Source organism: Callionymus lyra, chromosome 15, assembly GCF_982586985.1.
Source record: "Callionymus lyra chromosome 15, fCalLyr1.hap1.1, whole genome shotgun sequence".
Taxonomy (NCBI): Eukaryota; Metazoa; Chordata; class Actinopteri; order Syngnathiformes; family Callionymidae; genus Callionymus; species Callionymus lyra.
The window spans coordinates 19859907-19879680 of NC_141832.1; the positions used below are offsets into that span (position 1 = coordinate 19859907).

The 19774-nt window shown below is 37.6% G+C and overlaps 2 protein-coding genes and 1 non-coding gene across 4 annotated transcripts; 1 reads left to right on the forward strand and 2 right to left on the reverse strand.

Annotated features, from left to right (window-relative positions):
- Positions 1-255: 255 nt before the first annotated feature.
- On the reverse strand, positions 256-9556 carry gps1 (G protein pathway suppressor 1). 2 transcript variants are annotated; one of them, XM_087809658.1, is made up of 14 exons: positions 9421-9556; positions 8645-8737; positions 7208-7389; positions 6437-6601; positions 6229-6364; positions 5756-5833; positions 4535-4595; positions 4374-4459; positions 3193-3287; positions 3014-3119; positions 2749-2829; positions 1474-1611; positions 1268-1402; positions 256-523 (listed from the first exon to the last, which is right to left on the reverse strand). In XM_087809658.1, the coding sequence occupies exons 1-14, from the start codon at positions 9451-9453 to the stop codon at positions 449-451; spliced, it is 1464 nt and encodes a 487-aa protein (XP_087665784.1). In that variant the 5' UTR covers positions 9454-9556; the 3' UTR covers positions 256-448. The 2 variants fall into 2 exon arrangements, with proteins under 2 accessions (XP_087665784.1, XP_087665785.1); XM_087809659.1 differs by having other exon boundaries at positions 256-543.
- A 2354-nt stretch (positions 9557-11910) lies between these two features.
- On the forward strand, positions 11911-19419 carry LOC148065234 (mitochondrial adenyl nucleotide antiporter SLC25A23-like). Its single transcript, XM_087809613.1, has 10 exons — positions 11911-12442; positions 14424-14547; positions 15235-15322; positions 15854-15965; positions 16141-16299; positions 16375-16527; positions 16664-16777; positions 18152-18319; positions 18398-18548; positions 18621-19419. Exons 1-10 carry the CDS (start codon positions 12236-12238, stop codon positions 18803-18805), a joined length of 1461 nt encoding a protein of 486 aa, XP_087665739.1. The 5' UTR covers positions 11911-12235; the 3' UTR covers positions 18806-19419.
- Positions 12695-12768, reverse strand: trnai-aau (transfer RNA isoleucine (anticodon AAU)). Its single transcript has one exon. It is a non-coding gene; the product is annotated as a tRNA-Ile (tRNA).
- Positions 19420-19774: the final 355 nt, after the last annotated feature.

Consider the following 19774-nt stretch of genomic DNA (forward strand, 5'->3'; position numbering starts at 1 on the left):
AGATTTTTTTTTTTGTTAAATCTTGAGGAAACAAATCTAGTTACGAACTTGAGGGACAAATAGTTGGAAAGTCAGTTTGCAGTATCGCTATCACATACTAAAAACTAGTTATTGTTACCTCCTCCTGCAAGATTTGAAAGAATAGAATATAGTGAATCGTGTGCGTTTGTGAATCAAGTTCATGTGGAATAAAAACATCAACTCACTTCCTGGCTAAACACAGAGGAATAATTTAAAAACATCCAGCAGGGAAGAGACAGTTATGTGGAACTTTATTTTAAAAGCTTGTGATGAAAAATGAGCAAACAAAAGCGCGTCCTCCTCAGCTACTCTGAGGCCGTCTCGCGTCCACAGGATGACAACCTAATCAGTCTTCTTTTCTGCTCTGTCTTGAAGCGGGAGGAGAGGAGGCGGTGAAGTCGGGGTACGGGTCCTTCTGGCGGGTCCCTCACATGTTGGTGCTCATCCTGGTCTGGCTGTTGGCCGGCGTCAGTTCTCCTTGGCTGCCTTCTCTTGGGGGGGACTGGTGACAGACACAGAATTCTGTTATAATGTTAGGCTCTTGTTTTTGACATGACATGACATAATACACAATACTTGATTCGTTATTTTTAATTATGATCTACTAAAAAAAAAAAAATTACTTTTTGCAGGTCAATTTATTTGACTTATACATTTCTGGGTCTTTCATCTCAAAGTATATTGATTTTTTCATATAATTTTATGTGTTAAGGCAGTGTTTGCTAGCAGGGTCTGAAAATACGCTGTAGCGCAAAAGTTCAGGGTCACTCAAAATGTTTTCTTTATTCCATTTAGATTTTTGAGAAGGTCTCTGACTTTTCTTGTTGAATACATTTCTAAAAAGTTGTTCCGATCTGTTTCCGTTGTTACTCTCCAAATGGCAAGAGAATTTAAACTTTCTTCAAGGACACGACAGTCGATTTCTTTTTCTCATTGAAGTATTTTATTCATGGGAGAGATTTTCAAGAAAGAAGGAAGGAAGGAAGAGGGTGGGAGGCTGAGGAGCCTCTTAGGTACTTAACTGTCTGCTTCATTAAATACATGCAAGATGCAAGTCTTGAAGAACAATATCCTTGAGGCTGGTCCTCTCGGCAGAGAGGCCAAGAGAAAGCAGTTGAGGAATAAAATAGTATTTTTTATTTGTACTAATCTGAGCTTAATCTCACGATCTTTTCATTTTGAAACTCATTTGATGAATTAAAGTTCAGTGTCTAATGGAAAGTGAAGTTCAAATAAAATGTTTGACCTTGACGTGGATCTGGTTGCGTAGCACAGCAGCTCGGAGGATCATGGCTTTGGCGCGTCTCTGGAACTCCTTGCCCATGTGGATGGACTTCTCGAAGGTTGTGCTTCTCTGGTCGACGTCCCGTGCGTACAAGATCTGTGACAAGACACGGCAGCCGTCAACAGTGTCCCCCGTGAGGTAAAGAGGAACCACAGGTGGACACTCACTTTGCTGTGGGAGTCGATGCGGGCGTTGATGAGACCCTCCAGGATGAGTTGGGTCAGCTCGTCTTCCAGAGCCGCCACTGTGGTGTTGAAGGCCTGCGCCATCTTTGTCATGTCCGCTGAGACGTACGGGCTGAAATACTACGACACATGCACAAACATTTATTTTATATTTTGTGAAGTAAGTTGTATAATTTTGAACAATCAGGACTCATGTAGTAGAACTCAAGCTATTGCATAAAGGACGCTCTTTTCAAGTGTACGAGTGTCATGACCAGCACTTCAGTCAGAGACAGTGTTTTCATATAAATACCGAAAGACTAGGAAGATGCAACCAGAAACTGACAACACGAATATCTATCTTGTTTTGTAAATAAATGTACATGCTGTATTTGGCAATGGCGCATCAGAGTTTGTTGTATTGCAATTAAACTTTTCTGACAAGCGGCACCAACAGCAACATTGTATATAAAGAGTTAAAAGACAGACAGCGGATAATGGGGGGCTTTTCACTTATGTAAATATGATTGAACCAGCCCCGAAGACTGATGCATCTGTTATAGCAAAAATGTAAACAAAAGGATCAAAATCACACCTCCTTTTATGTTATAACAGATGCATCAGTCTTCGGGGCTGGTTCAATCATATTTATAGAAGTGAAAAGCCCCCGTTATCCGCTGTCTCTTTTTTAACTCTTTATATACAATGTTGCTTCAAGTTTGACTGTGCAAGTTACTGAAAGTTACCAGACATAGTGGTTTACACTTTCCTAAATGTTGCAAAGCAGTCAAACTATGAAGATGAAACTATCATTATCAACTAAATATTCAGGCTGATATCTGTACGAAAACAAACACTTGATATATAAAATCTATTTTCAGTTTCCCTTCAACGTAAAAATAATTTTATTAGTCCAAGAATCATGAGTCTTTCTCGAAGGTCCACCATCTCCTTACTCAAATGATTCAAAGTAACACATAAGAAGCTTTTTTAATGGACAGTTATAGCTTCAAAACTAAACATTTATCATTATTTAATAATGTGAAAATATATAGAGATTAAAATAGTCATAATTCAAAACAAAATATATATTTCAGAAAAAGATAAGATCTGTTCTGCCTTGTACACACAACACTGCAGTGAATCTGGCAACGAAATTTCATTGCTTGGCAACCGTTAAAAACAGCATTTCCATAAAAGCAAATGCATACTTGCAAGGCTGGTTTACATCAATGATTTGCAAAACTAATAAGAGGTTCTAAAGCTCTGCCCCCTCACCTGGATGAGAGCTCTGTTTCTGATCTGGCTGTACAGCGTCCTCACATGCGGTGCCAAGTACATGTCCAGCAGCAGGTTGTCCTATAAGGAGACACCACAGTCAATCATCACAGGACATCTTCTCTTTTCTGTCTACTACCTCAGCTAACCCAGATACATTTGTAAAAACAATGTAACATGCGCTAGGGTAACCTTGCTCAAGGTCACAACCATTTATTTATAGAACTTTATAAATTAAGGAAACTGCAAAAATGACTGTTTTTACCTTCATTTCATCCAGGAGTTTCAGACAGGACGCATACTTCGACTCATAAAACTTAAAGATGATGTCACGGATCTGAGGCTCCAGCTCCAGAAATAACTTAAAAGAGCTACAACAAAATAAAACGAGTGATGTTAACATTTCAAATGTGTTATTAAAAGTTGTATTTTTTTCAAATCTACCTGCTTGATATAACGTTGCGTTGAAGCTCCTGGCGATCGAATGTCGCCAACGCACACAGCCCTCCATATACGGCTACGTTACTGGGCGACAGCAGCTGAAGAAATAAACAAGTAAAGCCTCATTAAACTCTTACTCAGACAAAGGTGAAACCTTTTTAAAAATGTGGAAATCATCTATATATAACTACTGTTGTTATTGGCCCTATATTGTTTGAAATTGTTAAATTATTGTTAGTTTATAAACTATTCGCTACAAAAAAAACACATGAAAGGAAATTAACATTTTATTCTACATAATAAATAAATGTCAAAATTTATGATTATGTTTTTAAAGATCAAAACCACAGCAGTGAACCAACATTAGTTTAATAATTAATAGAACATTCATACTTTTGTGATTCTATGATTAATAGAATCATAAAATACGAAAGTCCAATCATTTTTTAACAATTTCACAGACATACAATACAAGGAAAACCTTTCAAATAGCAATTAAACATTTTTATTCAGACATCATCACCAAGGGTAGAAATCGCAGATTTTACCGTTTAATGATCGGGTTGTTTGATTATGGCAATTTAGATCCGAATAGGATAAATTGTTCCACACTAGCATGTGTGACGGCATTGGTACGTGAGCGAGTTAATCGTTTTTTTCCGACAAATTAGTCGGGAAAACCGACATCAACTGTCACAGTTCAGCTGCTCAACTACTTTGGTGGGAGCTGTGGTAGGAAAACTAGCGTCTATAAGCTTGAAGGAGGAATTTAACCAGTAGCATCAAGAGAGCAAATGAAGGCAACACATTAAAAATCCAGGTCTTAGTTAAATTCTGGATTGAAAATAAAAGTTTGCCCCAAATTTTAAGCTTAAACGTTGGATTGGCTTTTCTCTTCTCTGCTCATTTCTTTTCATTCATTAAACTTCCAACAGCATGTATTCGTTTCGGTCTTCATCTCCATGTGGACTGGACTTTATTCTTAGATTATTTTAAGGTGACTTGGGGAAGACGCCGTTAGCTGCAAAGCCCTGTGCAAAACAATGTACTGAGAAATAGATAACAAACGTTTCTCTTGAATCTCAACAAAACAAAATGGATGTCCTTGAGATTTTTCAGTGAAAGAATTGTTGTTGTGACACACAGCTTTCCATCTTCATACATCTGTTAAACCATGAACTTACCTCAGGACAGTCACAGTGGTCAAAAGAAGCCTGCAGGAAGCACTTTGCGGCTGGTTTGTATTTCCTTGAAGCCAACTCTGCCAGACCTGAACCACACAATACACAATCAGCAGCTTATTCAGCACTTGTTAGTGAGAGTTATTTTAGTCTCTCCCTCTTACCTGCAGCACACTTTAGCTTAGTAAGGACGGCTTGATTGTGGCTATCTCGCTCTCCCCGTTGCTGCAGGAAAGGAATCCGTTAAAATATCTTGTTATTTCAATACAGAAATCATAACTGGATGTGATGAGATTATATTTTAACTATGGCAAGATAGTGCAATAAACATTAATTCCAACTTTAGAAAGAACAGGATAACATTAATGCTCCGTCAATGGCAACAGGTTATTATTATTATTATCTATTTACTTTTACATGTTTTAAGTTGAGGTTTAAACTAAATACATTTACTGACTAGAGCTGATGTTAAACGTGCACAATGAACATTACAGACCTTTTTTTCTATAACTGAAGAACATTGAAATTAAAGTGAAATACTTTTTTAATTCATTATTGGATTCAGCGTATAAGGTAAGGTAAGGTAAGGTAAGGTAAAACTTTATTGATCCCTCAGGAGGTCTCCTTCGGGAAATAGTTTTTTTCCAATAGCCAGCAATTTTTCATAAACAATAAAAAATAATAAATTAAAAATAAAATAAGAAGAAGAACATAAAGTGAAAGAACAAGATGACACAATCTAAGTCTAAAGATAAAGAACATAGGTCAAAGAAAAACAACAAAGACAAAGGATACAAAGACTAACATAGAACAGAACATCCAGATACTTTTACTCCACTCCTGCCCCCGAACTCAGAATTGTACAACTTAATAGCCCGAGGAATGAATGAATCCTTGAGTCTATTAGTGTTGCACCTGGGTAGGAGCATTCGTGCACTCATTCTGCTTCTCTGCTCACTGATGACAGTGTTCAGAGGATGACTGTCATCATCCATGATGGACAGTAGTTTGTTCAATGATCTCCTCTCAGCAACTGTCACCAGTGAGTCCAGCTTCATTCCAACCACAGAGCCAGCCCTCCTATACAGTGGATTTAATCTTGTTTAATCATGGAAATCACGGATTAAATAATTGAATTGCCCTTATTCTCATCAATTGGACAACTTTTTTTAAGATAAAAAAAATATCCAAAATTGTTAAATATGAAAATCTAATGGATCAAAATAATCAGATGGCTTGTGGTATTCTACCTTTGATGACATTAGTCAGTGCTCAAATAAAGTGTTTAATAACTGGGTTTAGAATCTTTGTAAGCATATTGATTGACATTGGAATTAAACAAAGATTGGATAATTTGCATCTCTAATGTAGTACATATTCCTTACCTCTGCGATTTCTGGGGTAGACTCAGCCTTGTTTACATAGCTTAGCACATGGGACCAGTTCTGTAGGTAAACACTAACCTGTGAGCAAAAACCATACGATCATTAAGATACATGGATGAATCTCAGTGGTTATGAGTCTGCAAAAAAACAAACAAACATATTCCTGGTTTGTTAGTCTCATGCTTTGTTTGTTGCTAGGCTACCACACTGGCTGAGCTTTTACTCCGGTTTGCTTGGCAACATTAATTATTCAGTCAATCCCACATGGATCTGATTGGACGTTTTATGTCCTATTATATCGACTTATCTACACAATAAAAAGGGCAACATTAATACGTAAGAAACAGGTAACACAATCAGGTTTAGTTGATAACAAAATATATTGCTTCCAACACTTACATAATGATTAAATAATTAATGATTTAACCATTAACCCCAAGTAGCAGTGTATGTGTCGTCTCAGACAGTTGTACCTTGATGACATTGAGACACATGTTGATGACATGTTTAGCACTCGTGCAGTAATCTCTTGCTCTTGAGTAGCACTTTAGGGCATTACTGAGGTCTCCACAGTCCAGATAATGATCACCCAGGTCATCATGACCCCTCCTAGAGAAGAAAAAGGGTTAAAAAGTTACACATTTCCCAACTTTGTGAACCAACTGTAAAAGAGAATCACACCTGATGCTCTCTTTAATGGAGTTCCCCTTGTAATTCTTCAGGTCAGTGTCTAGTTTTTCCAGTTTGAGTAGAGCTTTTTTCCGGGTAGACTCAGCCCATGCTGAATCCAGAGGAGGTGGAACAACCCCACCTTCCGGCACAGTGTCTGGAACCCCCTGCACTTCACTAAGAGTAAAAACAACTTTAATTTTGAACATTTATTCCAGGTATTTGTTTGTCTATTGAAGTAAGCATCTCATTTACTGGTTACATTTGATCAGCAGTCTCAGGAAAAGTAACTCTACTGACCACTTGATAGGCCTTTTAAGAAAAACTTGCTCTACTATAGTATGAGCAGGTACTGTAGTTGACTTTTTTCGTCACCTCAAATGAACAACAACAGGTCAAAAGTGTATAGTTATGTTGTTGCCAAGTCAGGATTAAAAGTGAATTCTATGATGTTGCAAAGTCCAATGTTCCGCCAATGTATTGTAACTTAAGATAAGCAAACTGATTTATGCAACTCAGCTCAACCTTCTCAATATTCAATATACTGGACTCAAAGAGCCTTCGCTGGTTCTCACATTATGGACATGAAGCCAGCAAATCCAAAACAAATGTGATATAATCTAACAGTAACAAGAATATGGCAGAAAATATCTGGAGAAGATTAAGAACCTTGTTCACAAAGGTACCACAATGTAAAGTGGAATTAAACTGAAAACACCTTTTGAAATCAAGACATGACTGATGTCCCAATAGAAAACATCTAAGAATAGCCTCAGCATTTACCGTGTGGCCTCGGTCAGTTTTCTGTGGATCTCTTCATAGGTGTCGACATTAAAGGTCCTCTGGACAAACGTAAGGGCCATCTTCAGAGCCTCAACTCGCAGTTGTGGACAATGCTCGGCTATAAACTGGAGTCTTTCTATGCGCATTAATCCCTTGTAGCTGGTGGCATATTGTTCCAGATCCTGCAGAAAAGAAGAGATTAACCAAAGGTGTCTTAAACTTTAGAAAATTACTTTTGTGCAGAAGTAGAATCACATTTCTTTTGGAAATATTTTGTAAAAAAAATCTTTAGATTTATAATTTTGACTGTTTGATATGTTATAATCATGATAGTGGTATTTAAGCAAATATTAAAGGTTATTTAAGAGCCATGGGAGAGCCATGATGACTAGAAAAATGTGCTTAAATGATAAAAAAAAAAATCTTTCTCATACAAAGATCATTTGCATTTTTTTTCTATAATGTCAATTGATTAAAAATATGGCTGTGTGATTTTTATATTTCACTTTCTTGAAAATGCAAAGAAATTATTTGAATTAATCAACTGTCCTCTGAAGGCATCTCATGTTTGTACAACTGAAGCTTGTCTTGATGATAAAAGATACTAAACATAAGATGAGACCATGAGAAACACGTTTATCCATGTTCACTCATTTAATCATCCCATGTGATTTTTGAAGCCTGAAAGATATAATGTAATCACAATTAGTTGATAATGGAAATTGGTATGAAGATCCTTCCGGTCAATGCAATTTATGTTCAAGTTTACTATTCAATTTTGACTTCTTTGGATTTTATTGGACATGCTTTACTAAAAACACCTGAATAAATGTTTCTTTTCTCTCTTTGATGGATTTTACTGACTCCTTTAAGAAACATCTTAAGACGTTTTTATTTGTTCAGGCTTTTCCTTGATTTTCTGGAACTCCTGTTGTGTTATCAGTGTTATCTTGATCTTTAAAGTATATACTTTATTGAATTTTGTTTCGATCGTTTAAGCGCTTTGTGACCCTGGTCTGGAAAAGCGCTATATAAATAAAAATTGCTTACTTACTTACTTTATTAATCAAGTATTCGCAGGGAAAAGTGACTTAATTCTCTCTTGGAAAGTTATTGTGAAGCCAATCCACAATTCCAGTTGAAGTAGACATAAATTACCATCAGTTGTAATTACTCAAACTCACATTATCTGCAAATGCTCTATACTTTAACTAGTTTAACTTCAGAAAAAAGCCCCACAGAGTATAATAAATGAACATGAATAAATAAGAAAAGTCTGGTACTACTACATCTCTTTGTTTCCAAGATTTTAAATGTGTAGCAGATGTTTTAATAAAGAGGCTATGTAGGAGAAACTAAAAAGAAGCAACAAGGTTTAGATTCTGGCAACACCTGACAGGAATGACCAAAAACACAGAAGAAGATAACTTAACTTACCAGGGTTGGGTTCTCCACTATGTAGTTTATATCTGGGGCATTCTGCTGATCCTCCTGGGGGTCTGCATCGATCTGCATGGGCTCCACAGACCCCTAACACAGAAAATGGGTTTATTGAGAATGTAATACATTGAATCTATACCGTTTTGTGAGTTAAGTTACAAATTGAACATGTATATGGTGAGGCAGTAGATTTAACGTTGTCAAGGTATTCGTACGAAACACAGAATCTACTATTACGCTTATCACCATAACAAAAAGGCAATTCCCTACTTCCAGGACAAAAGGATAAACTATTATGGGCCACGAATGCTTGAAGAAAAGCAAAATATGAATCCACCATGTGATGCCATCAACATGTACGTAATACCAAGTGTTGTCAGCATTTGGATCGAGAGATACCAGATGTATCTTGGATCCAAGATGATACCAGTGTTGTCTATATTTCTACTACGTATTGAATATGTCACAATAAACAAATCGTGTATGAACCAAACAACATAAACACATATTTGGATTAGCGGGAATCTCAATATAAAAACTATACGTCACAGATATACACCGGTAGCCATTTAACAAACCTACGTATATTAAATGCCGAGAACACAGTGAGTATTTGCAACAATACTTATAACCTGTTAAGTACTTAAATAATTCGTAAAACGAAGAACGTTAAAAGCCTAGACTCAAAAGAGCCTGTGAAACTGAGCTCATTAGCTTTAGCTAACTGTAGCTTTAACCGTTTTCTTAATACCCGCAAACGCGGAAGCCCTTACCTGGAAGTTAAAGACTTGCACGGGTAAAGGCATCTTCTTTCTCTTTATTTCAACAATGACCTAAAACTTGTGTGATGAAAATACGATGGTGTGAAAATTTGGCAGCAGGGCCACTGGCCTTGTTGTTAACCGGAAGTACTTGTCACTACGGCGAGCGAGAAGGCGCAGTTTTGATGCACGAGCAGGGCGAGCGCCTCTCAGCTCAGTCCAGTGTCTGGAAATAAACAAAGATCGGATAAATAAATAAATATAAAATTCAAATCTAAATAATCATAAATTCGGTTATTCAATTTGAAATGTATATCTTTTTTATTTTTTACATTTAGATTAATGGTTTTGTTCTGTGAAATCGGATTTGGCATAGTGCAGCCTGAGGGCCACATGTGGCCCTTAGACTGTATTTGTATTGCTCTCATGTGGTCAAAGATCATGTAAAAACCAACATGTTTCTTTTGTATTGATTTCTATAAGTCTATACTTTTGTCGTTTTGTGTTGTTAGTGTTGTTTATTGGCCCTCAATAATGTTTAAGTGAACATTAGAAATTGGGCAATAATGCATTTTAGCTTTATTAAATGAAAGTTTTGACCAAATCAATCTCTGTTATATATAAGTTGTGTTACATATTCTTGTTTGTTCTACCCGAGTCTGTCACTAATCTGGCGATCCGATACGTGTCACAGTACGATATATTGCGATACTGTAGAAAAAAAACACATATTTCCTGAGTACTGGACTCAGGCATTGCAGGGCTTACAGACCATATGGCCGTCGACAAAGTCATATCTGCTTTGATTAGTTTTGAAACTTAGTGTGTTGTGTGTAAGTATGCTCAAAGCTGCTAGAGTCCACTGTATCCTCTCATCCTCAGTCATCGCCGGGATCTGTAGGATTCCCCCATTCTTCTATTATATATATAAAATAGATAGAAAATAAACCATTCAGTACTGTTGAATATCAATATAGTATCATAGGGCAAAATCATGTATATGCATTGATATTTTCTTGACCCCCTACTTTTGAGGATTCAAAACATTGTTGATAGCATTGTCATTATAGTAACAGAAGGTGGCAGTAGTTTTTCAAAGGGGTTTCAAAGAATATTTTTTGTTCAGCAAGCTTCAATGCGTTTGTGTCTTCTCGTTTAGACTATTGTAACAGTTTATTATTGTGTTAAAACAAGAAGGAACTGTCTCGCCTGTAGTTGATACAAAACTCTGCAGCTAGAATTCTGACCCGCTCTAGTAGAAGAACTCACATTTACCCGATCCTTAAAAATCTTCACCTGCTGCCAGTTTCTTTCAGGATCAACTTTAAAATTCTGGTTCTTACTTTCAGATCTATTCATGGTCAGGTTCCCTTCTTACATCACTGATCTGATCCAGATTTACACTCGGGCTCTGAGGTCTGTGGATCAGAATCTACTGATGGTTCCTGAACACGCTACCGGACCAGACGAGAGAAATCCTTCCAGGCTGTTGCTCCTAAGCTTTGGAACAATCTTCCTCTCTCTCTGTGTTTGATGGATCTACTGACTCCTTCAAGAAAAATCTTAAGACGTTTTTATTTGTGCAGGATTTTCCCCTGATTTTCTGGCACTCCTGTGTTTTTGTTATGTATCTTGGCCTTTTAAGTATACAGTATATTTTAACTGTATTGTTTTTGATTGTTAAAGCGCTTTGTGACCTTGGTCTAGAAAGGCGCTTAACAAATAACCTTTACTTTACTTACTTACTTACTTACTTACTTACTTACTTACTTACTTACTTACTTACTTACTTACTTACTTACTTACTTACTTAATTATTTACTTACTTAATAAAGTTCTACCTACCTACTTACTTACTTACTTACTTACTTACTTACTTACTTACTTACTTACTTACTTTACTTATTAACTTACTTACTTAATTACTTACTTTACTTACTTACTTAATAAAGTTCTACCTACCTACCTACCTACTTACTTACTTACAATACTGTCCCAGAGAAAACCCTAGGGTTAATTCCATACTGATCCCTGAATCATACAGTAAAAAAAAAAACGTTGCTTAAAGTCCTTGACATATCATTGAAGAGGTTTGAGCAACAGTCTGACTGTAAATCTCTCTCTATCCCGTGAACGCTGACCAAGCCTTTTATGGGCTAATATTATCACCGCACGTCAGGACTGCACAATCCTCATAATTACGGCTATTTATAGTATTAAAACAAGAATGGTTTTCATGTTCCTCTGGTCTACCCACGGACTTATAGTTTGAATCAGCATTAAAAACGTTTGAAATATTTATAAAATGAAAAAAATATATATATAAGAAAATTGCTTCTTGATGAAGAGACGAATAAGTCCGGACTTAAGAAATATATATTTATGTTTTTTCTAAACCGGGTTGATGGTAGACATCCACGCACAGTGGACTCTTTAAGGTGATGTTGCTGCAGCAGAGGCGCGTCACGCGCAGTGGGCGGGCGCGCGGCGTGAGGTATTAGCTACTATTAACTGACTCAGTCTCACCTTTACGAAGAACACACCAAATACAATATAGAATATTTGATTTTTCCGGGTTTATTTTTCGTTGATCCGACCAGCAGACCCACCACCATCACCCCCCCTTTTTTTTCAAGTAACTGCTGATGCTTTTTTAGTGGACCGTCACTCATAGATCTTCGTGCGTGGATTTACCTCCGTGACACATCCTCGGAACATCTTCATCCATCTGACCTGAAACAGTGGAACCCTCTCTTGGGAGATCCGGGTGTCTTTCCTCGTGTGTTATGATCGGTGATGACATTGCCGAACAGGTAGTAAGCGATACATGGGCAAAGAAGACGAGGGGCGCCCCAGTGCCCGGACTCCTGTCGAACATGTGGAGGACGGTACCGGTCCACTGGACCTGGAGCGGGGAAAGAAATACGCGGAGTTATTCGGGCAGCTGGACCTGAATAAAGACGGACGGGTGGACATCAGTGAGCTGCGGATCGGATTGGCAGCTCGGGGTTTACACCGAGGTGAAGCAGAGGAGGTGAGAGTGGATTATGGATCGTTTTACTTTAGGTGCCAAGTGTACTGTATATGTTTAAATATATATATATATGTTTCCATGGATGTTTTTTTTAAACAGCTTGTCGCATAATGAATCAAACGCCATCTCATTATTCAAATATTTAAAATGGTTGAACTATAGTTTCGCATTACGACATTAACAAATCCAGTTGATAATATACCAGGTTTGTTGTTGAGAAAAAGAGGACATACAATTAAAAATAAAAAGAAGTGGCCAGTACGGGGATCGAACCCGCGACCTTGGCGTTATTAGCACCACGCTCTAACCAACTGAGCTAACCGGCCGGTGATGCAGTGAGAGAATAGAGCCCAATACAACTCTTTTCATGTGCGGAAGACCTTATAGAATGTATAGAAAAAGGAAAAGTTATATGGAAGGATAGGTTTATCATCCAGACCTGGGCTTGCTGCCTATGACTATCAATTTCACGACTAGTTCAACTATACAAATAACTTGCTAAAAATATTTTAAGGCTTTTAATCTTCTATTTTCTCCCTTTTATTTATCATTTTTATGGAGAAAAAAAATCTTATGTCACGTTTACAACCCTTTCAATATACGTTTCTGATTCTGATAAGAGTCACAGTATATAATCTGCCCACTCCCCCCAGAAGGAAACTGAATGCCCACCCAAGGGTTAGTGGGTCGTACCCCTAGTTCTCACTCCAGATGCAATTTATAGAGTTATAGAAACATATTAATGAAAACACTTAAACTAAAGGAGCAGGGAATATCTGTAATTTAAATCTAGTTATTTTAATAGCCTTTTTTTTTCATGATATTTCATGAGAACAAAAATAAGCAATTTTTTTTAAAAAATTAGGTCAATGGCCAAAGTTTAATATAAGTTAAGTATTCATTAAAATGCATTATAAATCATCTGCACTGTAGCAACATTGACGTGATTCATCGATACACAAAACCTAGATCTATTATAGCCCTTGTTTGATCTATAGATGTCTTATTTCTGCGCCTCTTCTTCACAGTCAAAGGTGTGACCTCGTCCCAACTCCTATCTTCACTAGAATCAACCCACTGCGGATGAATATTTAACAGACTGTTGAAACTTAAACCATCTTGACTGACGCTAGAATAGTCATGCGGTCACAACAACATCATCTTTACAGAGTGATGTGTACATTAATGAATCTGTTTATTTATACCATGTGGGATCTTGGAAATGCCCTCCTACCTTGCTTGCCCACATAATATAGTGTAGGGTTACTTGCGGACTTAAACTGGCTTTCACACTGGTTGTTTACCCTGTACGATGGTATTTAGAATATAGGTCAAGTGCAGTCTAGCTGGTAAGACTGTTGCCAGTTGTATATGTAGGCTTTTCATTTGTTTTATTAAAATATTAAGAGAGAAACAACAAATTGGGTTCACAGATTAAGTGAGGTGGTTGTGCAAGATAGCTTCCATAGAGAAGTCAGGGTTCAGGAGGGAGGGCAACAGTTTGGTTTCTCCTCTTAGCTACTGGTGCAGTTGTTCAGATCCATCATACTGTCTTCTCCATCACTCTATGCAACTTATTATAACTGATTTATTAACTATTATAACTCTGATAACCTTTCAAAAGTCAAAATGCTGAAAATATTTTGTAAGATATTGGAAGTGTTTAGATGCCATTGTGAAGACCCTTGCATTCTACATCTCTCTTTCTCTCTCTTCTTCTCACCCGTTATCCTATTTAACAGGAGTTTACTTCCAGGTAAGCTGTGGTTTAAATCCTGACCTTCACAGAGCGGAACACCGTCTCTGCTCGTGTGCGTCTCAGTCTCTGTCCACACCCCCCTGACCTCCATGTCAACCACATCTCCTCATCACTTACCTTTATTCTGGTCTCCTCCACTTGCACATTCACCTTTATTTGTTTCCATTCTTACCTCCTCAAACAGATTTTCACGCCACTTACAGTTTCCTTCTGTACTCACAGATCGTTCTGGAGAGTGACATCAACCAAGATGGTTCGCTGGACTTCCAGGAGTTCTCTCAGTACCTGCAGGCTCATGAGAAAAGGCTTCGGCTCATGTTCCACAGCCTGGACCGCAACAATGACGGTGTGCACGTTTGAAACAATCATGCCTACACTCGGAACTAATGATTAACATTGTCGTGTACTACTCTCTCGTAGTTAAATCTCTGAAGAAAAAAATACCCTTTTTGTATCATGATACCCTCCAATTAGTGGGCACAGTAGTTCCACCAGGGGCCGCCAGGGGGCAGCAGAAAATTGGAGGGAAAAAAAGAATGAAATTCAATTTAATATGATAAAAAACGCAAACTGCCTTCATTTTATACACGACTTGTGACAATGTCACATTCGTAAAATCCATAGGAATACATTAATGTGGCCCAGTTGCCTGAAATGCTTCATAAAACGTGTTAAAGTATAAATAAAAGTACGTTCTTAAAGTTGACGTTTTCCGATGCTGTATGTTGAAGGGTTTACTGGCTTTTGCAAAGGTGGTCCCCGGCTATATGCTTATTGTTTTTGGGGAGCCTTGGAATAGAGAAGTTTTGGAAGCCCAGCCTAGACTACACCACCAATTTCATGTGTCTACTTGACCCTGCCAGTGATAGAAACAACAAACAAAATACATCTAAAATCATTTTGCAGGAAAATTATGGGAAATCTCTGAGCGTTTTGGACCAACCAGTCTTCATGAATAAGCTACTTTAAAGTGTAAATGGCATAAATCCATATCAAGGAAACAGATGTGTATTTATTGTATTGTTCATCGTAGGTCGCATTGATGTGGGAGAAATTCAACATGTGCTGCAAAAGCTTGGAGTGAAGGTTACGGTGGAGCAGGCCTCCAAAATTCTACAAAGGTACTTGAACCATGACACAGAAAAGCACTCATCATCTTCAAGCCTTATCCGATGTCCTGTTGGAAGGAACATATATCTCTCTTCCCAGAATCCTCTTCCAGGTCTTCTGGAAGTTTATTGTGGTATTACTAGGACAAGAGGGAAAATAATGTCTTTAACACATACTTTTAATTCTCCCTGAAATTCCGTTGAAAGCGTGCTCGAAACCACCTTAACTGGCCTTTCCACTGACTCTCCCAGTTTCCTCGCCTGGTCTCTAAAGGAGAAAAATAATTTCAGCTGCTTGTATCCACAATCTTTCCGTAACTACCCAAAGTTTTTGACCATAGTTGACTAGAAACATAGACTAACCAGTAATTGAGAGTTTTGTCTTTTGGCTCAGCTCATTGTTCACGATAATCGACCACACAACTCAATCTAATGTAATAAACTAAATCAGCCAACATAAAAACATCATACTTTATATAATACAAGTTATTAGATTACATTTGCTCGTGACACAAGTGAGTTTGATATGCTTTATATTCCTAGTATGGACAAAGATGGCACTATGACCATTGACTGGAATGAATGGAGGGATCACTTCCTGTTCAATCCTTTCCATAACGTGGAGGAGATCGTCCACTTCTGGAAACACTCTCATGTGAGTAGTGTAAATTATGATTTTCAGTTCTTGGGGAAAAAATAACAATAATTAAATAAGAAAATATGTCATTATTTAAGATAATATATAATTTAAACTCAAGTTGAATCCATCTATAAAAAGTAGTTGATTATGCATAATTTTAAACTGTATTCATTTCTAATACCGTTGCAAGATGTTTGACATTGGGGAGCATTTGACAGTGCCAGATGAGTTCTCAGAGAAAGAGCGACGGTCAGGGCTGGTGTGGAGGCAGCTCGTGGCTGGAGCAATGGCAGGCGCTGTGTCTCGGACAGGAACAGCACCTCTGGACAGACTCAAAGTTTTTCTGCAGGTGGATCTTTCATTTTTGTATTTTGCTATCATCGTATCTGAGAGAGGTCTGACCTGGTTGTGATTGTGTGTCAAGGTCCATGGCTCTTCATCTCGGGGGATCAATCTGTGGTCCGGACTGAGAGGGATGGTGAAAGAAGGAGGTGTATCGTCACTGTGGCGGGGAAATGGCATCAATGTCCTGAAGATCGCGCCTGAATCTGCCATTAAATTCATGGCTTATGAACAGGTTAATGCACAGAGATTCCTTGAGCATGACGTATAATAATCAATTTTATATTGAATAATCTGTGTCGAGCTACTCTGCCAAGAATAGTTGAAATTGTTATAATAATAATTTGTGTCTTAAACATTATTTCCTAAAGATCAAATGGTTGATCCGCGGCAGTCGAGAGGGAGGTTCCTTAAGGGTCCAGGAGAGGTTCATTGCTGGATCATTGGCTGGAGCAACTGCACAGACCATCATCTACCCAATGGAGGTTGGAACATAAATGTCTATGAACTATATAAAAAAAGATTTGTTTATTTGTGTGTGTGCACTCTTAAAGTGATAGTTCATCCAAAATGAATTAATTTCCACTTATATTCTACTCACCCTCATGGCGTCTAAGGTTTGGGATTATTTTCAGAATAATCTGTTTGTTTTTTAGAGATATAGGCAAACATTTTAATAGAGCAACTGATGCTCAATTGTCTTTGTCTTTATTTTCATCCAAAATAACGCTCTTAAAATAAACCTCCCGTTTGAGCCACATAAAGACACGATCCAAGATTGACATTACAGAAGAGCAGTATGTGTCTTTATTGGACGAAGATGAGGACAACTGAGCTCCAGTCGGTACATAAACAACCTCCCTTACATATGTAGTGGTGGAACGTTTACCTTGACCCAGATACAACACAAGGGATAACACAAACACATTTGTTTTCGGGTCTTTAGGTCCCCTTGTCCCTGAGAAACCAAGGGTTAGCCAAAATAAACATTTCTGTTTATTATTTTATCAGTTTGCATAGCAAAATTTATTTCTATTTGATACATTACAAATATATCAGGAATGGAAATGTGGATTTACAAGGTTAATGCCAAGGTACAATGTCCGACTGTCATAGGTGTCAGAAAGAAAATAGGTGCTGTGTCTTAGAGGTGAGATTTTCTTATTGGAAAATTAGTATATCAACCCAAGAATTAACGCAAAATATTAATAAACATGAAAAGATGCCCTTAATAACAAAGGTTGGAAGGCTCTTGCCTGGAAGATGCTAGTGCTACTAAACACACAAGCTGTAGAGAGCAATCAAGATGCTCAAGAACAGAAAGATGGTTGCAAATGGGTATTTTAAATGGACAATAATCAGAAGAATACCATCAAACTGTTGAGAAATTAGTTAAGGATTTCAAAGACGGTCACGTAACTTTGATATCATTGCCACTGGACTGCTTGTGTCCAGAACTGGAAAGGCTTGAGAATCCAGCCTACAGATTTGGTTTAGTTACAACGATTCTATCAACTATAGATAAATTCCGGAAAAATTTGGTGGAGGAAAAAAGCTTTTTTTAAAAGTAATAGTATGTAACACAATGTATTTAACTTTTACCTTCAAGAGAGTAATGACAATTGTGTTATTGTTGTGCCATCTAGCGATTGAAAAATCGATGGTTCTCCTTTATCTAACTGACCTTAAAAATAGCAATTCTAATCAATCTTGATTTCCATACACTCTTTGCATATGGTGTCCCAAACATCTGTTTAAATTGTGCACATTATTAATCCGATGTTTGTTTCGTTTCCACAATGACAGCCTTTTTCACAGCCATTTTTCTCTAAAACCAATGTTTTTCTGCTTCTCTACAGGTATTAAAGACTCGGCTCACATTGAGGAAGACAGGCCAGTACTCAGGTATGGCTGATTGTGCCAGACAAATCCTAAAAATGGAAGGAGTTCAGGCTTTTTACAGGGGCTATTTGCCAAATACAATTGGCATCATCCCCTACGCTGGCATCGACTTAGCTGTGTATGAGGTAAGTTGACGTTAAGTTGTTGAAATTGTTTTCTCTAATTTGCATAAACCTTATCTCAAGTCTACCTCTCATTTTTAGACTCTAAAAAATGCCTGGCTCCAGCGATACTGTGTAGATTCTGCAGATCCAGGGATTTTGGTCCTGCTGGGCTGTGGTACCGTGTCCAGCACGTGTGGTCAGCTGGCATCCTACCCCCTCGCTTTAATCCGGACACGTATGCAGGCACAAGGTGAGATTAAAAGTTCTTTACACGACAAGGAAAGCGATTAGACATCATTTGATTTTTCCTTTTTTTTTCCAGCTTTGACAGAGGGTGAACCCAAGCTGACCATGCTGGGTCAGTTTAAGTACATCATATCACACGAGGGAGTGACCGGTCTCTATCGTGGAATCACCCCGAATTTCCTCAAGGTCATTCCTGCTGTGAGCATATCGTATGTGGTGTACGAGCACATGAAGAAAATGCTTGGAGTGGGTTATTGCTAGATGAGGTGAAGACAAGTAAACCAAAAAATGTGATCTATAATGTGAAAAGACAGTGTGTATGAAATGTACTTTTTCTCACAAAAAAAGTTATGATGCTAAAGATATTGCTTGAATTGTCATATAATTTTCTCTTAATATTGCATATTATTTATAAATCAAATATATTTATATCGATTTTAAGTGTGTCCCTATCTCAATGTTTGCCTCTTGTCGGTTTTGCACGTCTTTATGTTGCTGGTTATTTATCATTTTCAACACAATGGCTTCAAGATATCTCTGATACACATTTGCACTAAACGAAGATGAATAGTTGTTTATCTTAGTTTAAATTTAGACTGAACTGACATAATTGTGGGGGCTATTCCCAAAATACCTGCAGCAGCATAACGGTCAAATAAAAGAGACAAGTGAATATAAACCAAAGGCTAAATTCACACAAATGATCAGAATTAAAAACGTTTATTATACAGAGCAGGCAAGAAAACAGGAGGACCAGTTCAAGACCGCTCTCAGAATCTTAGTCAAAAGCATGAGGGTCAAAATAAAGCAATTGAAAAATGGAAAAAACAAGATAGCCAGACTGGGAAGAAGTGTATAATCAGAGAGATCACAAGATTAAAGTGTGAGAGTCTTGATACTGGCAGAATTGATGGTGGTTATCTAGTTTCATGGCAGTTTGGGACTTGAGCTCGTGGCTTAGTTGGCCAAGATGAGGTTTCAGTTTCAGTCCGGATATAACCTGTTGTAGTCACTGATAACTGTCTGTTTTAACATTGTTATTTTTGTCATACTTACACAGAGATCATTACAGTACAAAAGTACCCCAAAAATGTTTACCGTAAACAGAATTCTGAGTAAAATCCTATAACTTATTCTGTCAGAAAAACACATGGATAAGGGCTTGATGTCTTGCACATTTATTTTCTATTTTATTAGTCACTGTGGAAACAGATAAACATGAGGACTCTC

Excerpts from the sequence above, each read along its gene's own strand:
- gps1 (XM_087809658.1), bottom strand. The coding sequence starts at position 9,453 with ATGCCTTTACCCGTGCAAGTCTTTAACTTCCAG. Across the intron at positions 6,365-6,436 it reads TCCATTAAAGAGAGCATCAG|GAGGGGTCATGATGACCTGG; the intron begins GTGTGATTCTCT and ends TTTCTTCTCTAG. Across the intron at positions 2,830-3,013 it reads AACTCCTGGATGAAATGAAG|GACAACCTGCTGCTGGACAT; the intron begins GTAAAAACAGTC and ends GTCTCCTTATAG.
- LOC148065234 (XM_087809613.1), top strand. The coding sequence starts at position 12,236 with ATGGGCAAAGAAGACGAGGGGCGCCCCAGTGCCCGGACTCCTGTCGAA. Across the intron at positions 16,778-18,151 it reads CCATCATCTACCCAATGGAG|GTATTAAAGACTCGGCTCAC; the intron begins GTTGGAACATAA and ends GCTTCTCTACAG. Across the intron at positions 18,549-18,620 it reads GACACGTATGCAGGCACAAG|CTTTGACAGAGGGTGAACCC; the intron begins GTGAGATTAAAA and ends TTTTTTTTCCAG.